We start from the raw sequence: 20,986 nt of genomic DNA on the forward strand, positions 1-20,986 counted from the left end.
AGGCGATTTTACAAACATTCCCCCCACCCCACCAGATATATTTCTCTGACAAACTGGTAATAATATATATTTTTTATTCATTCGTGGGACATGGGCGTCACTGGCTGGCCAGCATTTATTGCCCATCCCCAGTTGTCCCTTGAGAAGGTGGTGGTGAGCTGCCGCCTTGAATCGCTGCAGTCCACATGCTGTGGGTTGACCCACAATGCCGTTAGGGAGGGAATTCCAGGATTTTGACCCAGCAACTGTGAAGGAACGGCAATATATTTCCAAGTCAGGATGGTGAGTGTCTTTGATGGGAACTTGCAGGTAGTGGTGTTCCCATTTATCTGCTGCCCTTGTCTTTCTAGATGGAAGTGGTCATGGGTTTGGAAGGTGCTGTCTAAGGATCTTTGGTGAATTGCTGCAGTGCATCTTGTAGATAGTACACACTGCTGCTACTGAGCGTCGGTGGTGGAGGGATTCAATGTTTGTAGATGTGGTGCCAATCAGGCGGGCTGTTTTTACCCTGGATGGTGTCAAGCTTCTTGAGTGTTGTTGGCACTGCACCCATCCAGGCAAGTGGGGAGTATTCCATCACACTCCTGACTTGTGCCTTGTAGATGGTGGATAGGCTTTGGGGAGTCAGGAGGTGAGTTACTCACCGCAGTATTCCTAGCCTCTGACCTGCTCTTGTAGCCACTGTGTTTGCATTGATGCAGATTAAGGTTTTGATTATTATAGTTAAGTGATTCCTCAAGTTGGAACAAGCTGAAATTATTACAAGATATGAAGACAAAAAATAATTGAGAGTACGATTCTTAGGTTTTGATTATTTCTTCCTAATTTCCACACAGGCAAAATGATTGAGGATTATTGGGGCCCGTCTAAGAAACTTCTAGGTGATCTTAAATTCCTTGAAAGCCTGAAGTCATTTGACAAGGACAACATTTCGCCTCTGATCATGAAGAGAATCAGAGAAAGGTTTATCGACCATCCGGACTTTCAGCCGTCCGTCATTAAGAACGTATCGTCGGCCTGTGAAGGTTTGTGTAAATGGATTCGAGCCATGGAGGTGTATGAACGGGTCATAAAGGTGGTTGGTCCAAAGCGAGAGCGGCTGAGGATAGCCGAGGAGGAATTTGCTGTGCAGATGGAGATGTTGAATGTTAAACGTGGAGAGTTGAAAGCTTTGGAGGACAAACTGCAGGCACTGAATGATGACTTTGAAATTATGAATAACAGAAAGAAGGATCTGGAAGACAACATAGAGCTGTGCTCACAGAAACTTGTGCGTGCGGAGAAACTGATCGGCGGGCTGGGTGGAGAGAAAGACAGGTGGACCGAAGCTGCCCGACTTTTGGGAATAAAGTACAAAGATCTAACTGGTGATGTCCTCCTGTCATCAGGCACTGTCGCCTATCTAGGGGCTTTCACCGTTGATTACCGTCACGAATGCCAAAGTGAGTGGCAGTTCCTGTGCAAGGAGAAGTTAATCCCTTGTTCTGATTACTTCTCCCTGAGTGGCATATTAGGAGATCCTGTAAAAATCCGCGCTTGGCAAATTGCCGGGCTCCCAGTTGATGCTTTTTCCATTGACAATGGGATAATCACTTCCAACTCACGAAGGTGGCCCTTAATGATTGATCCTCAAGGTCAAGCTAACAAATGGGTCAAGAATATGGAAAAAAACAACAGACTTGGAGTGATAAAACTGTCAGACTCCAACTATGTAAGGATTTTAGAGAATGCCATCCAATTTGGCACCCCACTGTTACTAGAAAATATCGGTGAGGAGCTGGATCCCATGCTTGAGCCGGTACTGCTGAAACAAACGTATAAGCAACATGGAGTAGAGGTCATGAAGCTGGGGGAAAATGTAATTGAGTATTCACATGATTTCAAATTCTACATTACCACCCGCCTAAGAAGTCCACATTACCTCCCAGAGGTAGCAGTAAAGGTTTGTCTTTTAAACTTCATGATTACCCCCCTGGGCCTGGAAGATCAGTTGCTGGGCATCGTGGCTGCCAAAGAGAAGCCTGAGTTGGAAGAAAAGAAGAACATGTTGATCTTGGAGAGCGCGCAAAACAAAAAACAACTCAAGGAGATAGAGGACAAAATCCTTGAGGTCTTGTCCTCGTCGCAGGGAAACATCTTGGAAGACGAAACTGCCATTAAAGTGTTATCTTCCTCCAAGTTGCTCTCGGAGGAAATATCTGAAAAGCAACAAATTGCAACTGCGACAGAGAAAGAAATCGATATCACGCGAATGGGCTACAAGCCCGTTGCCGTCCACTCATCCATTGTCTTTTTCTGCATCTCTGACTTGGCTCACATCGAGTCGATGTATCAGTACTCACTAACCTGGTTCATTAACCTGTACGTGCAGTCGATCGCAAACAGTAAAAAGAGTGAAAATGTGGCCAAGAGAATCTTGGCTATAATGGAACACTTCACACTGAGCATCTACAACAATATTTGTCGCTCGCTGTTCGAAAAGGACAAGTTGCTCTTTTCGCTGCTCCTTAACGTGGGGATCATGAAAGGGAACGGGGAAGTGGACGAGGAGCTATGGCGCTTTCTGCTGACTGGTGGTGTAGCCCTTGATAATCCGTACTCTAACCCAGCTCCTGAGTGGCTGTCTGAAAAATGCTGGTCAGAGATCGTCCGAGCGTCCAGTCTGCCAAACCTGGATGGTCTAACGGATCATGTGGTTCTCAATGTAGAAAAGTGGAAGGAGATTTATGATTCTGCCAAACCTCACGAAGCAGCCCTCCCAGATGAATGGAGTTCCCTGAAAGGAATGGATCACTTGGTTGTTATCCGATGCTTCAGACCAGACAAGATCATTCCAGCAGTGCAGCAGTTTATTGCCAATACGATGGGAAAGACATTTGTTGAACCTCCAACGTTTGATCTTGGTGGCAGTTACAATGATTCCCATTGCTGTGCACCTCTGATATTCATTCTTTCCCCTGGAGCTGACCCCATGGCAGGTAACCTGGTTAGTTTAATCATTCATCCATTAACTGTTACACTTTTGGGAAAACAATTACATTGGATTCAAAGGAAAAATATTTTAGTCTTTTAATCCAATCAGAGTAATGTTTTCTTTATACTGGTAAGTAATATTGAAAAACTTTATGGGAGGCAATGGCATAGTGGTATGGTCGCTGCACTAGTAATCCAGACTCTGGGGACCTGGGTTCGAATCCCACCATGGCAGATGGTGAAATTTAAATTCAATAAAAAGACTGATGATAACCATGAAACCATTGTCGATTGTCTTAAAAACTCATCGGGTTCACCCATGTCCTTTAGGGAAGGAAACCTGCCGTCCTTACCTGGCCTGGCCCGCATGTGACTCCAGAGCCTCAGCAATGTGGTTGACTCTTAAATGTCCTCACAGAAATGAGCCAGCGACTTCTCCCCCACCTCCCATCCCAAGATTGAATAAAAAAACAATGTAAATAGCAAACTAACAGTGGTTAGCACTGCTGTCTCACAGCGCCAGGGACCCAGGTTCGATTCCTGGCTTGGGTCATTGTCTGTGCAGAGTCTGCATGTTCTCCCCGTGTCTGCCTGGGTTTCCTCCAGGTGCTCCGGTTTCCTCCCACAGTCCAAAAGACGTGCTGGTTTGGTGAATTGGCTGTGCTAAATTCTCCCTCAGTGTTACCCGAACAGGTGCCGGAGTGTGGCGACCAGGGGATTTTCACAGTAATTTCACTGAAGTGTTAATATAAGCCTACTTGTAACACTAATAAATAAACTTAAACTGTAATTTTGTGCTCATTTATGAATTATATAGGTTTTGATGTAGTGTATTGTTTTTAAGCTCAGTTTCCCGTTTTGCTTTGAGTGATAACTTCCATCTCTGGGGTCGAATTTCCTCAGCGCTTCTGTAGTTTTTTTAGATCAGAATGCTATCGAAACTCCAGAGAAACTATATAAAGGTCTTACGCCATCTCTTGAGATTTCCACGACACTCCCACAAAACTTGTGCAAACGGAAGGATCCCGGTGGAAATTCATCCCTTTTATTTATTCTGCCCATGTTCTAATGTCAGCGATGTGTGTGTTGCACAATTGAGAAAAAAACGTACAAATTTTTGTAATGACTTCAATCGGGCCATTGAGTTTGGCCTAATGGAATATGAACTCCCTGATTAAGGAGTCAATTGATGGGCCAATCAGAGAGTCTTCTGCTTGTATTTAACCGGGAGTGTCAGTTCCTCTGGCACTCCTGAAGGTAGACTGCTGACTGCGAGCACTCTGCGTACGGCTGTTGGAATTGTAAATAAAGGGATTTTGGTGAAGGGACTATTGCCTCCAAACACTTAATACAATTTTCAAACTTGTGGACATTTGGTGGCACAGTAGTTAGCACTGCTGCCTCACTGCGCCAGGGATCCAGGTTCAGTTCCGGCCTCGGATGACTGTCTGTGTGGAGTTTGCACATTCTCCCCGTGTCTGCGTGGGATTCCTCCGGTTTCCTCCCACAGTCCAAAGATGTGCTGTTTAGGCTGATTGGCCATGTTAAATTGCTTTTTAGTGTTCTGGGATACGTAGGTTAGAGGGTTTAGTGGGGTAAATATGTGGGGTTACGGGGATAGGGCCTAGATGGGATTGATTGTCGGTGCAGACTCGATGGGCCAAATGGCCTCCTTCTGCACTGTAGGGATTCTATGAATGTTAGTGGTGTACAGGGTACAGTTTCTCGCCGTTATGTTCATCAATGTTTTATTGCGTGCTCACAGGCTTGCTTAAGTTTGCAGATGATATTGGCATGGGTGGAGAAAACACTCAGACGATATCACTGGGCCAGGGCCAAGGACCTATTGCTGCACAAATGATAGAAGGTGCTCTGGAGAGTGGATCCTGGGTCGTATTACAGAACTGCCACCTTGCAACTAGCTGGATGCCAACTTTGGAGAAAATCTGTGAGGAGGTGATAATACCAGAAAACACCAACAAGAACTTCAGGTCCAAATGTTTCTCCTTCTGTCGAGCCTTCATAATTTAATATTGGTTATCACTGTCATAAACGTGAATGCTTTCCCCTGTAAAGTGTTGAGCTAATCTGATACTTAGAACGATTTTTATTGCATTTTGAGATTAGATTTAGGAAGACTGAGCGGTGCTAGCTGAGGGGAGGTGGAAATGTGACATGGACATGTAGGATAGCAGTGTGTTTTTCAAAAAACAAATTGCAAAGGAAGAACTTGCTTTCATTTGAAGAAATGCAAATATGAGGAATTGATAATTAGACCTTTTATCAGAACATTGCAGATTATCATAAGAGATAGGAACAGGAGGAGGCCATTCAGCCCTTTAAGCCTGTTCCGCCATTTCATAAGATCGTGGCTGATATAACACATACTAAGTCCATTTTCCTGCCTTATCTCTGTAACCTTCAATTCCCCGACTGATTAAAAACTTATCGATCTCAGCCTTGGAAGTGTTCAAGGACTGGGCCTTCGCAGCTTCCTGGAGTGAAGAATTCCAAAGATTCGCAACTCTTTGAGCGAAGAAATCCATCCTAAATGTTAGGAATGGGTTAACAGTTACCGTCCACTTAAGTCCTAAACTGGATGTTAATCATTTAATGGAAGTCATTAAGATATATAAAGAGGTTACAGGTGGGCACTGGGTGTTGGAGATGTGTATGTGGAGTTGAATCAGAAAGTAAAGTGAGTTTATGAAGAAGCAGGACTTGTGTTTCCTTTGTTGGACTGCAACTGAGAGGCTCAAACATTCAGTGAGCACCCCCTTATTCTGAGACTGAGCCCTCTGGTCCTACACTCTCCCATGAGTGGAAACATTCTTCCAACATTTACCCGGTCTAACCCCCTAAGAATCTTATATACTTCAATCATATCACTGCTCATTCTTCTGAACTCCAAGGAGTACGGACCCAACCTGTTTAATTTCTCCTCGTAAGGCAGTCCCTCCATTCCCGGGATCATCCCAATAAACCTCCTCTGTGCTGCTTCCAATAATACTATATCTTTCCTTAAATAAAGGGACCAAATCTGTATTTTAAATGTGGCCTCGCCAATACCTTGTACAGGTACAGCTCAAAGTGATATAGTAATAGTGGGGCAGGGTAAATAGGATCAATCTGTTTCAAGTTGTCGAAAGTTCAATAGTCCAGGTTCATTGAAGCTTTACCATTTTATGGCTTCAGCGACCGCCTGTTTGCCTGATCTTCCAGAGCTCAGGAAACATTTCTGTAATCTTACACATTTTGTTTTTGGTAGCATTATTGAATAGTGAACTTGCCTTAAAGATATCCTGAGTATAATTACGTTCAGTAAGAAGTCTCACAACACCAGGTTAAAGTCCAACAGGTTTATTTGGTAGCCAATACCATAAGCTTTCGGAGCACTGCTCCTTCGTCAGATGGAGTGGATATCTGCTCTCAAACAGTGCACAGACACAGAAATCAAGTTACAGAATACTAATTAGAATGCAAATCTCTACAGCCAGCCAGGTCTTAAAGGTACAGACGATGTGGGTGGAGGGAGCATTCAACACAGGTTAAAGAGATGTGTATTGTCTCCAGACAGAACAGCTAGTGAGATTCTGCAAGATCAGGGGGAAAGCTGTGGGGGTTACTGATATTGTGACATAAATCCAACATCCCAGTTTAGGCCATCCTCATGTGTGTGGAACTTGGCTATCAGTTTCTGCTCAGCGACTCTGCGCTGTCGTGTGTCGTGAAGGCTGCCTTGGAGAACGCTTACCTGAAGATCCAAGGCTGAATGCCCGTGACAGTCACGGGCATTCAGCCTTGGATCTTCAGGTAAGCGTTCTCCAAGGCGGCCTTCACGACACATGACAGCGCAGAGTTGCTGAGCAGAAACTGATAGCCAAGTTCCACACACATGAGGATGGCCTAAACCGGGATGTTGGATTTATGTCACATTATCAGTAACCCCCACAGCTTTCCCCCTGATCTTGCAGAATCTCACTAGCTGTTCTGTCTAGAGACAATACACATCTCTTTAACCTGTGTTGAATGCTCCCTCCACCCACATTATCTGTACCTTTAAGACCTGGCTGGCTGCAGAGATTTGCATTCTAATTAGTATTCTGTAACTTGATTTCTGTGTCTGTGCACTGTTTGAGAGCAGATATCCACTCCATCTGACGAAGGAGCAGTGCTCCGAAAGCTTATGGTATTTGCTACCAAATAAACCTGTTGGACTTTAACCTGGTGTTGTGAGACTTCTTACTGTGCTTACCCCAGTCCAACGCCGGCATCTCCACATTATAATTACGTTGGCCATGCACAGAGCAGGTATAATCTACTTGAATGGTTGGATCAGGCTTGAAGTGGCCTATTTCTCTTCAGAGAAGTGTGTCCATTATTAAATGCAGAGATGTAAACTTTAGCTCGTGATTTTCGGCTTTTTGGAATGCCATATATATATATAATTTTCCCAAAAACTGTCATTTCAAAAAAAGGGCAACATGGTGGCACAGTGGTTAGCACTGCTGCCTCACAGCGCCAGGGACCCAGGTTTGATTCCCAGCTTGGGTCACTGTCTGCGTGGAGTCTGCACGTTCTCCCTGTGGGTTTCCTCTGGGTGCTCCGGTTTCCTCCCACAGTCCAAAGATGTGCGGGTTAGGTGCTAAATTCTCCCTCAGTATACCCGAACAGGTGCCGGAGTGTAGCGACTAGGGGGTTTTCACAGTAACTTAATTGCAGTGTTAATGTAAGCCTACTTGTGACACTAATAAATAAACTTTAAAAAGTCATTTTTTGGGAGAGTGGTGAGTTTCGTGCCGGTCCTAGGAGGGGCAGGGCCTAAATACGCCTGTGAACCCGGCTGCAAAGTGATCAGGGACCTTTGGAAGGGCACTCTGATCTCACAGTGCACATGAAAACCCCTTCCTTCCCCCCCCCCACTGACATTGGGACCCCCCCACCCGTATCAACAGCATGTTTCCCCACCCCACCCCAACATGGAGTGCTGGCATTGGGCCCTCCCAAAGGATCCCCCTTCATGACCCCCCCTCCCCCCCCCCGGCATGCCCTCCCGTTATGCCCATGCCTTCATGACCTCACCTTCATGACCCCCACTCAGGCCCCACCTCCTTGACACAGCCCCCTGCCACCCTGGCATTGCCCATCTGGTTCTGCCAAGGTATCGGTTGGCACTGCCAGGTGGGCAATGCCCAGCCATATCCCCATGGCCTTTGAGCACCCCCGTACATGGCCGTCACATGCCTGTGCTTGTATCTGTTAGCGGGGCCTGGGATGGAATGTCAAAAATAAACCGCACAGCCTTTTAGGCAGACAGATAGCAGAGTAACCAGTGCGACGTTAGTGGGATTTGAACTTGACCTCATATGAAATCCCTCAAAGGTCTTCTGTCAGGCAGAGAGAATGCTCCCCCACACGAGCCCCAACCCGGCGGCGAATCCCGACCTGAGGACCTCTGGCCGAGCCCAACCCCCAGCCCACCCCATGGCAGTGGCTGACTTGCCCTTTTGCACCCTGGAGGTTAGTGCTAAGCGGTACTCACCTCCTCGCTCATGCCCTCACACTCCATGACAATCCTGAGCTATGCTTCAAGGGACCAGTAGTGATTCGCGCCCATGTGACTTATTGCTGGGGAGGTGGGAGCATTCCTGGAGGGGGTGGAGGAGGGGGGATGATCATGTGTTGGTTAACAATAATAATAATTATTAATCAAGGCTCTTGATTAATAAGGGGATCAGGAGTTATGGAGAAAAGGCAGGAGAATGGAGATGAGAAAAATATCAGCCACGATTTAATGGCGGAGCAGACTCGATGGGTCGAGTGGCCTAATTCTGCTCATGTGTCTGTTGGTCTTATGGTCTTATGTGCTAAACTTGCTAATCAGCCCTGCGGCCTTTCTGGGTGAGATCTGGTTTGGGCCAGCAGGAAGGGACTGGGACGATTGCAAACTGTTTGACGCTGGGCCCAAAATCCGGTTTTAGGCCCACGGGCAATTTTCTGGGATTGGCGCAATGTGCGCCTGGCGCGGTGAGGCCGGAAATTCATGGCTATAAATTCTCAAGATGCGGGTTATTATGCATTTATTGTGTGAATAATTCAAAATATTTTACGATACATGCGCCAATTAACAAGACTTGGCTTTTCAGATTGTGGTTGACCAGTTACCCATCAGACAAGTTTCCTGTCAGCATTCTTCAGAATGGGGTGAAGATGACAAATGAGCCTCCAAAGGGCCTGAGGGCAAACATGCTGCGTTCATACCTCAATGATCCAATCTCAGATACCACCTTCTTTAGCAGTTGTGACAAACCTGAAATCTGGGAAAAACTGCTCTTTGGGCTTTGCTTTTTTCATGCTCTAGTTCAAGAGAGAAGGAACTTTGGTCCTTTAGGTGAGTCTCCACTATTACAGAAACAGATAGTTAAAAATATCTTCATATTTTTATATGTTTATATATGGAATATGCTGAATCCTGGGAATTTGTTGTGTATCGTACTGAATATAAAGTTGAAAATCATTAATAAAAACATTTTTAAAAATATCTCCAAAGGATAACATAATTTGTATGTCTGACAAATATGTCTTTCCCCAAGATTAATATATTAACATGTTTTAGGTTCTAGTACTCCAGTTTCCTCCCAAAGTCCAAAGATGTGCGGATTAGGTGGATTGGCCATGCTAAATTGCCCCTTCATGTCCCGGGATGCATAGGTTAGAGAGATTAGCCGGGTAAATATGTGGGGTTATGGGGATAGGGCCTGGGTGGGATTGTGGTCGGTGCAGACTCGATGGACCGAATGGCTTCCTTTTGCACTGTAGGATTTCTATGATTCTATGAATAAACTGTATAATTGTCAATTTTCTATGCAATACTCAATCTAGATGTAAAGGAGCTAATATTTATCAGTTTTAAGCATTTACATCTTTAGGGTGTATGATGATTTCAATCTTTACCACGATAGATATTTTGTTGCTTTGCAATATAATTTCTTAACAGGTTGGAATATCCCTTATGAATTTAATGAGTCTGATCTCCGAATAAGCATGAGACAGATCCAAATGTTTCTGAACGAATATGAAGATGTACCATTAGAAGCTCTCACATATTTAACAGGTACACGATTACAACAGATAAATCGGCTCCTTCACTAATATTCATTCAAGCATTTTATGGTTGAAAATCTATTTTAAATTAATTAATAGAGGTTGGTGACGTTATTGTCATTCCACAAATTTCATCAACGTTTGTGCATTCCTCAACTTCTAAAGGTGAATGTAACTATGGAGGTAGAGTTACAGACGACAAAGACAGACGCTTGCTTTTGTCACTTCTGTCCATTATCTACAATAAAGACGTAATATCCGAAGACAAATATAAGCTTGCACCGGGTGAGATTTACTATGTCCCACCACACGGTTCATATCAGGTAAGCAATCCACTGAAAGAATTTTCTTATTTACTCAAACTTGAGGCAAACACTTGGGAAAAGTGTCAATTACAAGGGGGCACACGTTCAAGGTGAGAGGGGAAAGTTTGAGATGTGTGGGGGGATGTTTTTCACGCAGAGAATAGTGGATGCCTGGAACGCGCTGCCAGAGGAGGTGGTGGAAGCACCTCCCTAACCCTGGCCCTAACCCTAATGCACATTAGCAACATTTAAGAGATATCTGGATGTGTACAATAGGGGGGGAATAGAGGGATACAGACCGAATAAGGGTAAAAGTTTTTTTTTAGTTTAATTAGGGCATCATGATCAGCACAGGCTTGGAGGGCCGAAGGGCCTGTTACTGTGCTGTACTTTTCTTTGTTCTTTGTTATTTCTTAGTTACACATCATAACTTTATAATGCAGTATCCCTGGCTCTCCTTCCTCTGATGAGAAAGTGTAGATGGCGCTGTAAAATAAAACTGTTCCTTTCCTTGTCCTGTAAGAGAATTGAGGAGAAAAGGGTAGGCAAGTAAGGACTGCCACAAATACCTCCTTAGGATAACTGGGCTCAGTCACTCCCTGGATGCTCTGAACTTTATGGGAATTGATACATTGCACTACTTGCACAATAGCAAAACCTAGGGATGTAAAGAAAGAATTAATTTACAATCATGTAACACCTTTGGTATCTCAAAAGTTCTTTACAACGGGTAATGTACGTGTTGTACTCACTGTGTAATATAGAAAATGTAACAATAGCATCTTCTTATGATCTGAACTTGCATCTTTCAAGTGTACTTCCCTTCAATCTCCAGGTAGTCAGCATAGAGTCATTGAGGTAGACACTTCGGCCCATCACTTCTGCACTGGTCAAAGACAAACCACCCAACTATTCTAATCCCATTTTCCAGCACTTGGTCCATTGCCTTGTGTGCCTTGGCATCACAGTTGCATATCTAAATGCTTGCTAAATGTTATGAGGGTCCCTGCCTCCACCACCCTTTTAGACAGTGAGTTCCAGATTGAGAGAGCAGTTAATAAAGTATACGGCATCTGGCCTTTATCAACAGGGGCATAGAGCACATGGACATAAGGGACTTGTGTTAAAACTGTATAAAACAGTGGTTCAGCCTCCAATAGAAGATTACATCACCACACTTTAGGAAGGATGTGAAGGCATTAGAGAAGATGCCAAGAGATTCATAAGAATGGTTCCAGGGATACGGAAATTAAAGAAGTTAGAACTGTTCTCCTAGGAGAAGAAGCAGCTGAGAGGCTTAATAGAGTTACTCAAATCATGACAGGTCTGGACAGAGCAGATTGAGAGAGATTGTTCCCATTGGCAGAAGGTTCTAGAAATAGAGGGCACAGATTTAAGATAATTAAAAAAGAAGTAATGCTGAGGTGAAGAAAAACCTTTCCAGGCAGAGGGTGGTTAGGATCTGAATACACTGTCTGCGTGCAGCAGAGGCAGGGTCAACTGAGGCTTTCAAAAAGAAATTGGATCATCTGATAAGGAAAAAGTCATGGGACAATGGGGAGAAGAAAGGGGAGCGATGTTCAGTGCACTGCTTTTTCAGAGAGCCAGCACAGATGTGATGGGCTGAATAGCCTCCTTCTGTGCTGTAATCATTCTACAATTCTATGCAATTATTACCTTTAATTATTAGCACTGTTGTCCAGTTGATCCACACATTTAATATTAAAATTTGCAGTTAAAAGGTTAGTTTTAGTAAAACATAGGTCACAAGTGGAGAAAGATGGAGGTTTTTAAGTCCCAGCCTGCTTAGTTCAGATCTTAGCTCTATTTAGTGGAACTGAACTCCAGGAAGCTCTGTGCAGAGCACGAGAAAAATTGGAGGGGAGGTTCTCACGCCCGCATTTTCTCTTGGTTCTGGTAGTGTTTGTGGAACAGACCATTTGTACAAGCCTTAGGTCAAATAGACAAAAGATAGAGGACTATGATGCTACAAAAAAAGCACAATATCCCATAAAATAATGTATAAAAACACAAAGAAGTTTGCAAACCTTGAATGTAAGAAATTGGAAAGTCCCCAGTCAAGACTGTTTGGCAGACCAGTAAGCAAAATTTACTGCCTGGGACTTAAAACTTTTTGGCTAAAGTGGCTATGTCAAGACCATCAAAAATGGAGAACTATATAGAGGGGGAGTGAATATTAGAAGGTCACAAAGTTAAGACCATAAGAAATAAGAGCAGAATTAGGCTATTCGGCCCATCGAGTCTGGTCTGCCATTCAATCATGGCTGATATTATTCTCATCCCCATTCTCCTGCCTTCTTCCCATAACCCTTGATCCCCTTATTGATCAAGTACCTATCTATCGCCATTTACCTGGCCCTACACTCAACCCTGGAACACCTAGATAACAAAAACACTTATGTCAGACTCCTATTCATGGACTACAGCTCCGCCTTTAACACCATTATTGCTACGAGACTCATCTCCAAACTTTGTGGCCAAGGGCTTGGCTCCTCCTTCTGCAACTGGATCCTAGACTTCCGAACCCACAGACCACAAAAAGTAAGGATAGGCAACAATACCTCCTTCACGATCGTCCTCAACACTGGTCCTCCACAAGGCTGTGTCCTCAGCCCCTTACTATACTCCTCATACACCTCTGACTGTGTGGCCAAATTCCCCTCCAACTCGATTTTCAAGTTTGCTGATGACACCACCATAGCGGGTCGGATCTCAAACAGTACAGGAAAGAGATAGAGAATTGGGTGAACTGGTGCGATGACAATAATCTCTCCCTCAATTTAAACAAAACGAAGGAGATAGTTGTTTCAGTTACACATACTGCACTGAGTAAAATGTTTTTGATCATTTTATTTTAGATGGCCATGTGTACCTCCATTTCAATGCTTTTAATGATTTGTTTTGTTTCTGATTTTCAGTCGTACGTTGATTACTTACGAAGTCTACCAACCATAGCCCATCCGGAGGTCTTTGGACTTCATGAGAATGCTGATATCACTAAAGATAACCAGGAGACAAATCAGCTTTTTGAAGGGGTGTTGCTCACTCTCCCTAGACAAGGAGGTGGAGCTGGTAAATCTCCTCAAGTAAGACAATCAAATTAGAAGCCGCACGATCAATGATTTGATGTTTTTAAGTTTTAAAACATATTTGGCTTTAATTGTTTATAATTAAAATATATTTACTAACCAGTTAATGGCTTGTAAATGGACACTGTAAAAGTTTGAATTTACTGGGTGGCACAGTAGTTAGCATTGCTGCCTCACAGTGCCAGGGACTGGGTTCCATTCTGGCCTTGGGTCACTGTGCGGAGTTTGCACGTTCTCCCCATATCTACGTGGGTTTCCTCCGGGTGCTCCAGTTTCCTCCCACAGTCCAAAGATGTGCGGGTTAGGTTGATTGATCATGTTAAATTGCCCCTTAGTGTCAGGGGGATTAGAGGGGTAAATATGGGGGTGACGGAGATAGGGCCTGAGTGGGATTATTGTCAGTGCAGACTTGATGGCCGAATAGCCTCCTTCTGCACTGTAGGGATTCTATGAGATGGACTCACCAAGTTCTCCGGTTTCCTCCCACAGTCTGAAAGACATGTTGGTTAGGTGCATTGGCCATGCTAAATTCTCCTTCAGTGTACCTGAGCAGGCGCTGGAGTGTGGCAACTAGGGGATTTTCACAGTAACTTCATTGCAGTGTTAATGTAAGTCTACTTGTGACACTAATAAATAAAGTTTAGAGGGACACCACTAGGTGGATCAGTGAGGCTGTTTTCACTGTTGATCGCAAAATCAGCAGTGGCCTAGTTTCTTTCTCAAACACTAACCCCTGCAACTGAATTCCAATTCCTCACCTTAGTAACAAAGTTCTCTTGCTCCCTGATTTAAAAGCAAAATACTACGGATGCTGAAGATCTGAAATTAAACAGGAAGTACTGGAAAAGCTAAAGAGGTCTGGCAACATCTGTGGAGAGAGACTTAAAATTAATGTTTCAGGTCCAAATATGACTCCTCTTCAGAACTGAAGAGAGGTGCTTGCTCTCGGTTCTAAATGGACTGCATCTATGACGCTGACGCTTTGTTTTAGACCTCTCAATTATCAAAAACAGTCTGCTTTTATCTCTCCAATCCTTTCATAATTTTAAACATTTATCCACTGCCCTATAATCGGTGTTGTTCTCAAGAAGAAAGCACTAGCTTTAAAAAATTTTAATATATGTATTTCTATCAGGCAGAATAGAGTCATAGAGGTTTACAGCATGGAAACAGGCCCTTCCACCCAACTTGTTCATGCCGCCCTTTTTTTTAAACCCCTAAGCTAATCCCAATTGCCCACATTTGGCCCATATCCCTCTATACCCATCTTACCCATGTAACTATCTAAATGCTTTTTAAAAGATAAAATTGTACCTGCCTCTACTACTACCTCTGGCAGCTTGTTCCAGACACTCACCACCCTCTGTGAAAAAATTGCCCCTCTGGACACTTTTATATCTCTCCCTTCTCACCTTAAACATTGAGGAACATTGTCAGAGGCTACAGAAGGATATAGATAGGCTGGAAATTTGGGCAAAGAAATGGCAGATGGAGTTCAATCCAGACAAATGCGAAGTGATGCATTTTGGTAGAACTAACGTAGGGGGGAACTATACGATAAATGGCAGAACCATAAAGGGTGTAGATACGCAGAGGGACCTGGGTGTGCAAGTCCACAGATCCTTGAAGGTGACGTCACAGGTGGAGAAGGTAGTGAAGAAGGCATATGGCATGCTTGCCTTTATAGGACGGGGCATAGAGTATAAAAGTTGGGGTCTGATGTTGCAGTTGTATAGAACGTTGGTTCGGCCGCATTTGGAATACTGCGCTCAGTTCTGGTCGCCACACTACCAGAAGGACGTGGAGGCTTTAGAGAGAGTGCAGAGGAGGTTTACCAGGATGTTGCCTGGTATGGAAGGGCTTAGTTATGAGGAGAGATTGGGTAAACTGGGGTTGTTCTCACTGGAAAGACGGAGGATGAGGGGTGACCTAATAGAGGTGTATAAAATTATGGAAGGCATAGATAGGGTGAACGGTGGGTAGCATTTTCCCAGGTCGGTGGTGACGTTCACGAGGGGTCATAGGTTCAAGGTGAGGGGGGGGGGAGGTTTAACACGGATATCAGAAGGATGTATTTTACACAGAGGGTGGTGGGAGCCTGGAATGCGCTGCCGGGCAAGGTGGTGGAGGTGGACACACTGGGAACGTTTAAGACTTATCTCGATAGCCACATGAACGGAGTGGGAATGGAGGAATACAAAAGAATGGTCTAGTTTGGACCAGGGAGCGGCGTGGGCTTGGAGGGCCGAAGGGCCTGTTCCTGTGCTGTATTGTTCTTTGTTCTTTGTCTATGCCCTCTAGTTTTAGACTCCCCTACCTTTGGGAAAAGATATTGACTATCTAGCTGATCTATGCCCCTCATTATTTTATAGACCTCTATAAGGTCACCCCTCAGCCTCCTACGCTCCAGAGAAAAAAGTCCCAGTCTATTCAGCCTCTCCTTATAACTCAATCCATCAAGTCCCGGTAGCATCCTAGTAAATCTTTTCTGCACTCTTTCTAGTTTAATAATATCCTTTCTATAATAGGACCAGAATTGCACAAAGTATTCCAATTGGCCTTACCAATGTCTTGTACAACTTTAACAAGACGTCCCAACTCCTGTATTCAACTTTCTGACCGATGAAACCAAGCATGCCGGATGCCTTCTTCAACCACTCTGTTCACCTGTGACTCCACTTTCAAGGAGCTATGAACATGTACCCCTGGATCTCTTTGTTCTGTAACTCTCCCCAACGCCCTACCATTAACTGAGTAAGTCCTGCCCTGGTTCGATCTACCAAAATGCATCACCTCGCATTTGTCTAAATTAAACTCCATCTGCCATTCATCAGCCCACTGGCCCAATTGATCTAGAATCGTAGTGAAATCTGTGTTAAAGTCTCTCCAGAGCCAGGATATTCTCCCTAGTATGACGGCCAACATTGAGATCCAATTAGGGATTTATACATAGTTGTTATCAGCTGTTGGTTTTATTTCCTACACCTTGTGATTAAAGTGTACAAATCTGTTAGTTTTATTAATATGGCCTTTTCATATCAAGGTGCCAGCTTTATTATCCAGTAAACTGTAGCCCCAAATTCCACTGCTCTTCCCAGCACCAAGCTCATATCCATTTAGTTAGACTGGCACTAAGCATTGCATCCATGATTAACTTGACTTATCCTTATGGCCCAGCTATGCCAATTAAAAAAAAACCTGTAACATTTTAACGTCAATTGGTGCAGTTTGTTCATTGTGGATGAATAATACATGGGAGACAAAAGAAAATGACTAAACTTAAAAACATAAAGACTATAAAAAGTAAAGTATTCCGACTCAAGAACAGCTTCTTTCCTGCTGCTGCCAGGACTTAACCTTGCATTAAATTAATCTTTCTCTACACCCCAGCTATGACTGTAACACTAGATTCTGCACTCTCTCCTTTCCTTCTCTATGAATGGTATGCTTTGTCTGTATAGCGCGCAACAAACAATACTTTTCACTATGTTAATACATGTGACAATAATAAATCAAATCAAATTAGTGTCACAAGTGGACTTACATTAACACCGCAATGAAGTTACTGTGAAAATCCTCTAGTCGCCACACTCCGGTGCCTGTTCGGTACTGAGGGCGAATTTAGCACGGCCAATGCACCTAACCAGCACATCTTTGGACTGTGGGAGGAAACCGGAGCATCCGGAAGAAACCCACGCAGACCCGGGGAGAACGTGCAGACTCCACAGTCACCTGAGGCCAGAATTGAACCCAGGTCCCTGACACTGTGCCAATACTCCGAATGGAGTATATTATAGAAAAATGAAGTGAAATCAAAATATTGGCTGGGATTTTCCAGCCTTTCATGCCCCATCACCACTGCCAGCGAGGATGGAGAATTTGGCATTCAGCCAAATCTTTGGCCACTGCAGCAGGACCAGAATATCCCGCCAACGGGAATGGCAGGAATATTCCACCCAATGTCTACAATTTCCAATATTACTAATGATACAATAGTTCTTGTCTCTCAAACACCTTGAGATGTAATCTTTAGGAATACAAGTTCTTTCTTTTGACTATCTTATAGGTGTATCTTACTGTAATAGGTCTATTCTTAACAGTCAAGTAGCTTTATTTTGTATTATTTTGGGGTACAATATGCAACCTATAAAATGTTTGAACAAATGGTCTGAAGATATACATTTCCAAATTTAATATCAAAAATATATTTTTTAAAACCTGCTACAATGTCATACTTACATTGAAACTTTTTTAAAATCTTCTAACGTATCGACATAATTTCAGGAAGTTGTTGAAGACCTTGCTGCAGACATTATGTCCAAACTACCTGATGAGTTTAATTTGGAAGATGTGATGAATAAATATCCAGTGGTGTATGAGGAGTCCATGAACACGGTACTCAGACAAGAACTTATTAGATTCAACAGGTGCGCAACAAAAATAAACATTTAAACATTTATCCATTTCCCTATAATTGCCGTTGTTCTCAAGAAGAAAGCACTAGCTTTAAAAAAAATTAATATGTGTATTTCTTTCTATCGGGCAGAATCCGAGTGAATCTGTGTTAAAGTCTCTCCAGAGTCAGGATATACTCTCTCGTATGGGGGCCGATATTGAGATCCAATTAGGGATTTATACTATCAGCTGTTGGTTTTACTTCCTATACCTTGTGATCAAAATGTACAAATCTGTTCGTTTTATTAATATGGCCTTTTCATCTCAAGGTGGTGGCTTTATTATCCAGTGAACTGTAGTCCCAAATTCTTTTTGTATAGAGATATGACATTCAGAACAAAGGAACTAATGCTGCACTTAATTGGAGCATTATATCAAGGTGATGATTTATCACTTATGAGTAAAATATCCTCATCAATCCACACAAGTTTGAGAGATGTTGTTTGAAATTCATTCTTTATCTCTTCTCAATGTGACACATTTGTGTAAATACTATGAGCAAATGTTAAACAAACTACTAATTAGTACACAACAGTTTGGAATGTAGGCTGATATTTGAGGGATTTGAATGGGATGGGGAAACCACTCCAGTGAGTTAATTTCCCATCCCGCATTGGCAATGGCAGGTCGTTGGCAATTTTAAATGTTAATCCACTTGCTGCTCGGGTGTAGAGTGTAGAGACCAGAGGGGCTTTCATCTTTGAAGACAGGCCAGCCTTGGCCAACCATTCGCTTGCAGGTTATTGACTGTGCAGGGATTTCAGGCACGTTCTACAACAGGGAAGGATGTGACTGTCCTTGTGAGGCCCAGAGGAGCACCCTGGCTCCCTCTTGGCTCAATAGCCTTCCTGATAGATCTTTCTTTCTGTTCATGGGAGGTTGGTATTGCTGATTGGGCCAGCATTTGTTGCCCATCCTTAATTGCCCTTGAACTGAGTGGCTTGCTCGGACATCTCAGAGGGCATTTAAGAGTCAACCACCTGCTTTTACATGGTCAAAAAAATTAGAAGCATTGGAGACTGAGGAGGACGGTGTAGAACTTCTAAAGGACAAACAAGTTGATGGAGTGGGCAGATGGTGGCAGATGAAGTTCAATGTGGAGAAGCGAGAGGTGATGCATTTTGATAGGAAGAACATGGCCAGACAATATAAATTTAAGGAGTAAAATTCTTAAGGGGGAGCATAGGAGCCTGGAGATATATGTGCATCATTGACGGTAGCAGGACAGGTGGAGAGAGCAATTAATAACATGCCATAGCAGCTTGATACCCAAGGCTGGATTAAACTGCAACTAAGAACCTATTAGTGAAATAGGACCCTGATTATGAATATATGAACCCTCTTCCCACTTTGAATGAGTACATCAACTACCAGAGTGAATCTGCAGGTTAAGATTACAAGCTGCAGGGTCACAGTATTGTTATGGTGCACGAGGAGGCCATTTAGACCACTGTGCCTGTACTGGCTCTCCAAATCAGTATCATGACTCAATGCCGTTCTCCTTTCCCCTGCACATTGTTTCTATTCAAATAATCATCTAATGCCCTCTTGAATGTCTCGATTGAACCTGCTTCCACCACACTTCCAGGCTGAACATTCTAGACCTAAACCACTCACTGTGTGGAAAGAAAATTATCAACATGTTTTTCCTTTTGCAAATCACTTGAAATCTGTGCTCTCGTTCTGGAGTCTTTTACGAACAGTTTCTTCCCATCTACTCTATCCAGCCCCCTCATGAACTTGAACATCACTATCAAATCTCCTCCAAGGAGTTTTTTTTTCACACAGAGGGTGTTGGGTGCCTGGAACTCGCTGCTGGGGGAGGTAGTGGAAGCAGATATGATAGTGACTTTTAAGGGCCGTCTTGATAAATACATGAATAGAATGGGAATAGAGGGATATGGTCCCTGGAAGAGTAGGGGGGGGGTTTAATTCAGTCGGGCAGCATGGTCAGTGCAGGCTTGGAGGGCCGAAGGGCCTGTTCCTGTGCTGTAATTTTCTTTATTCTTTGAGAACAGTCCCAACCTTTCCAATCTATCCTCTTAACTGAAGTTTCTCATCCCTGGAACCATTCTTGTAACTTCTTCTGCACTCTCTCCAATGCATTTACATCCTTCCTATAGTGGGGTGCCCAGAACAACCAGATCCCTCTGTACTTCACTTACCTGCGATCTCTCTTCATTTAGATAATCTGTATTCCAGCTGAGGCCTAACTAGTGTCTTGTATAAGTTCAGCACAATCTTTTTGCTCTTGTACTCTATACCCCTATTAATAAAATCCAGGATACAGTATGTTACTGACTGCTCTCTCCACTGTCCTGCTACCTTCAATGATGCACATATATCTCCAGGCTCCTACGCTCCCCCTTAAGAATTTTACTCCTTAAATTTATATTGTCTGGCCATGTTCTTCCTATCAAAATGCATCACCTCTCGCTTCTCCACATTGAATTTCATCTGCCACCATCTGCCCACTCCACCAACTTGCCTGTCCTTTAGAAGTTCTACACTGTCCTCCTCAGTCTCCAATGCTTCTAATTTTTGTGACATCCACAAATTTTGAAATTGTGCCCTTCACACCAAGATCTAGATCAATTACAGCAGGAAAAGTGTCCAAATACCGACCCCTAGGGAACTCCAGTACAAACCTTCCTCTAGCCCAAAAAATATCCATTGACCATTACTCTGTTTCCTATTAGTCAGCCAATTTTATATCCATGTTGCTACTGACCCTTTTATTTGATGAGCTAGAGCTTTTCTGTGGTACTGTATCGAATGCCTTTTGAAAGTCCGTGTACACCACTGTCTCCTTAGCAGCACCACTGTTCAATAGAGCTGTTGGCCTTAGATTGGCCAGCACCTCTTGGCAGGTGAGACTTCCACCCTGGAGGCCCTTGATTGCAGGGAAGGTGCGCCTAGCCCCGTTCAGTGCCTGAGTGGCATGATGTAGCTGGCCTTCCCAAAAAGAAGTGGAGCAGGACTCTTGCCGGCAGATGAGTCTACAGACACTATTAAATCCAGCCCCATGTCTTTTTCTGG

General features: G+C 43.6%; 1 protein-coding gene across 1 annotated transcript in view; it reads left to right on the forward strand.

The window, feature by feature from the left end:
• Positions 1-20,986, forward strand: part of dnah3 (dynein axonemal heavy chain 3) — a 186,252-nt gene that overhangs the window by 161,227 nt on the left and 4,039 nt on the right. The window contains exons 51-57 of the mRNA XM_078239899.1: positions 837-2,978; positions 4,739-4,964; positions 9,120-9,364; positions 9,971-10,087; positions 10,243-10,400; positions 13,322-13,489; positions 17,777-17,919. Coding sequence (XP_078096025.1) covers positions 837-2,978; positions 4,739-4,964; positions 9,120-9,364; positions 9,971-10,087; positions 10,243-10,400; positions 13,322-13,489; positions 17,777-17,919 — 3,199 coding nt within the window. The remainder of the gene's footprint in view (positions 1-836; positions 2,979-4,738; positions 4,965-9,119; positions 9,365-9,970; positions 10,088-10,242; positions 10,401-13,321; positions 13,490-17,776; positions 17,920-20,986) is intronic.

This window comes from Mustelus asterias, chromosome 23, assembly GCF_964213995.1.
Source record: "Mustelus asterias chromosome 23, sMusAst1.hap1.1, whole genome shotgun sequence".
Taxonomy (NCBI): domain Eukaryota; kingdom Metazoa; phylum Chordata; class Chondrichthyes; order Carcharhiniformes; family Triakidae; genus Mustelus; species Mustelus asterias.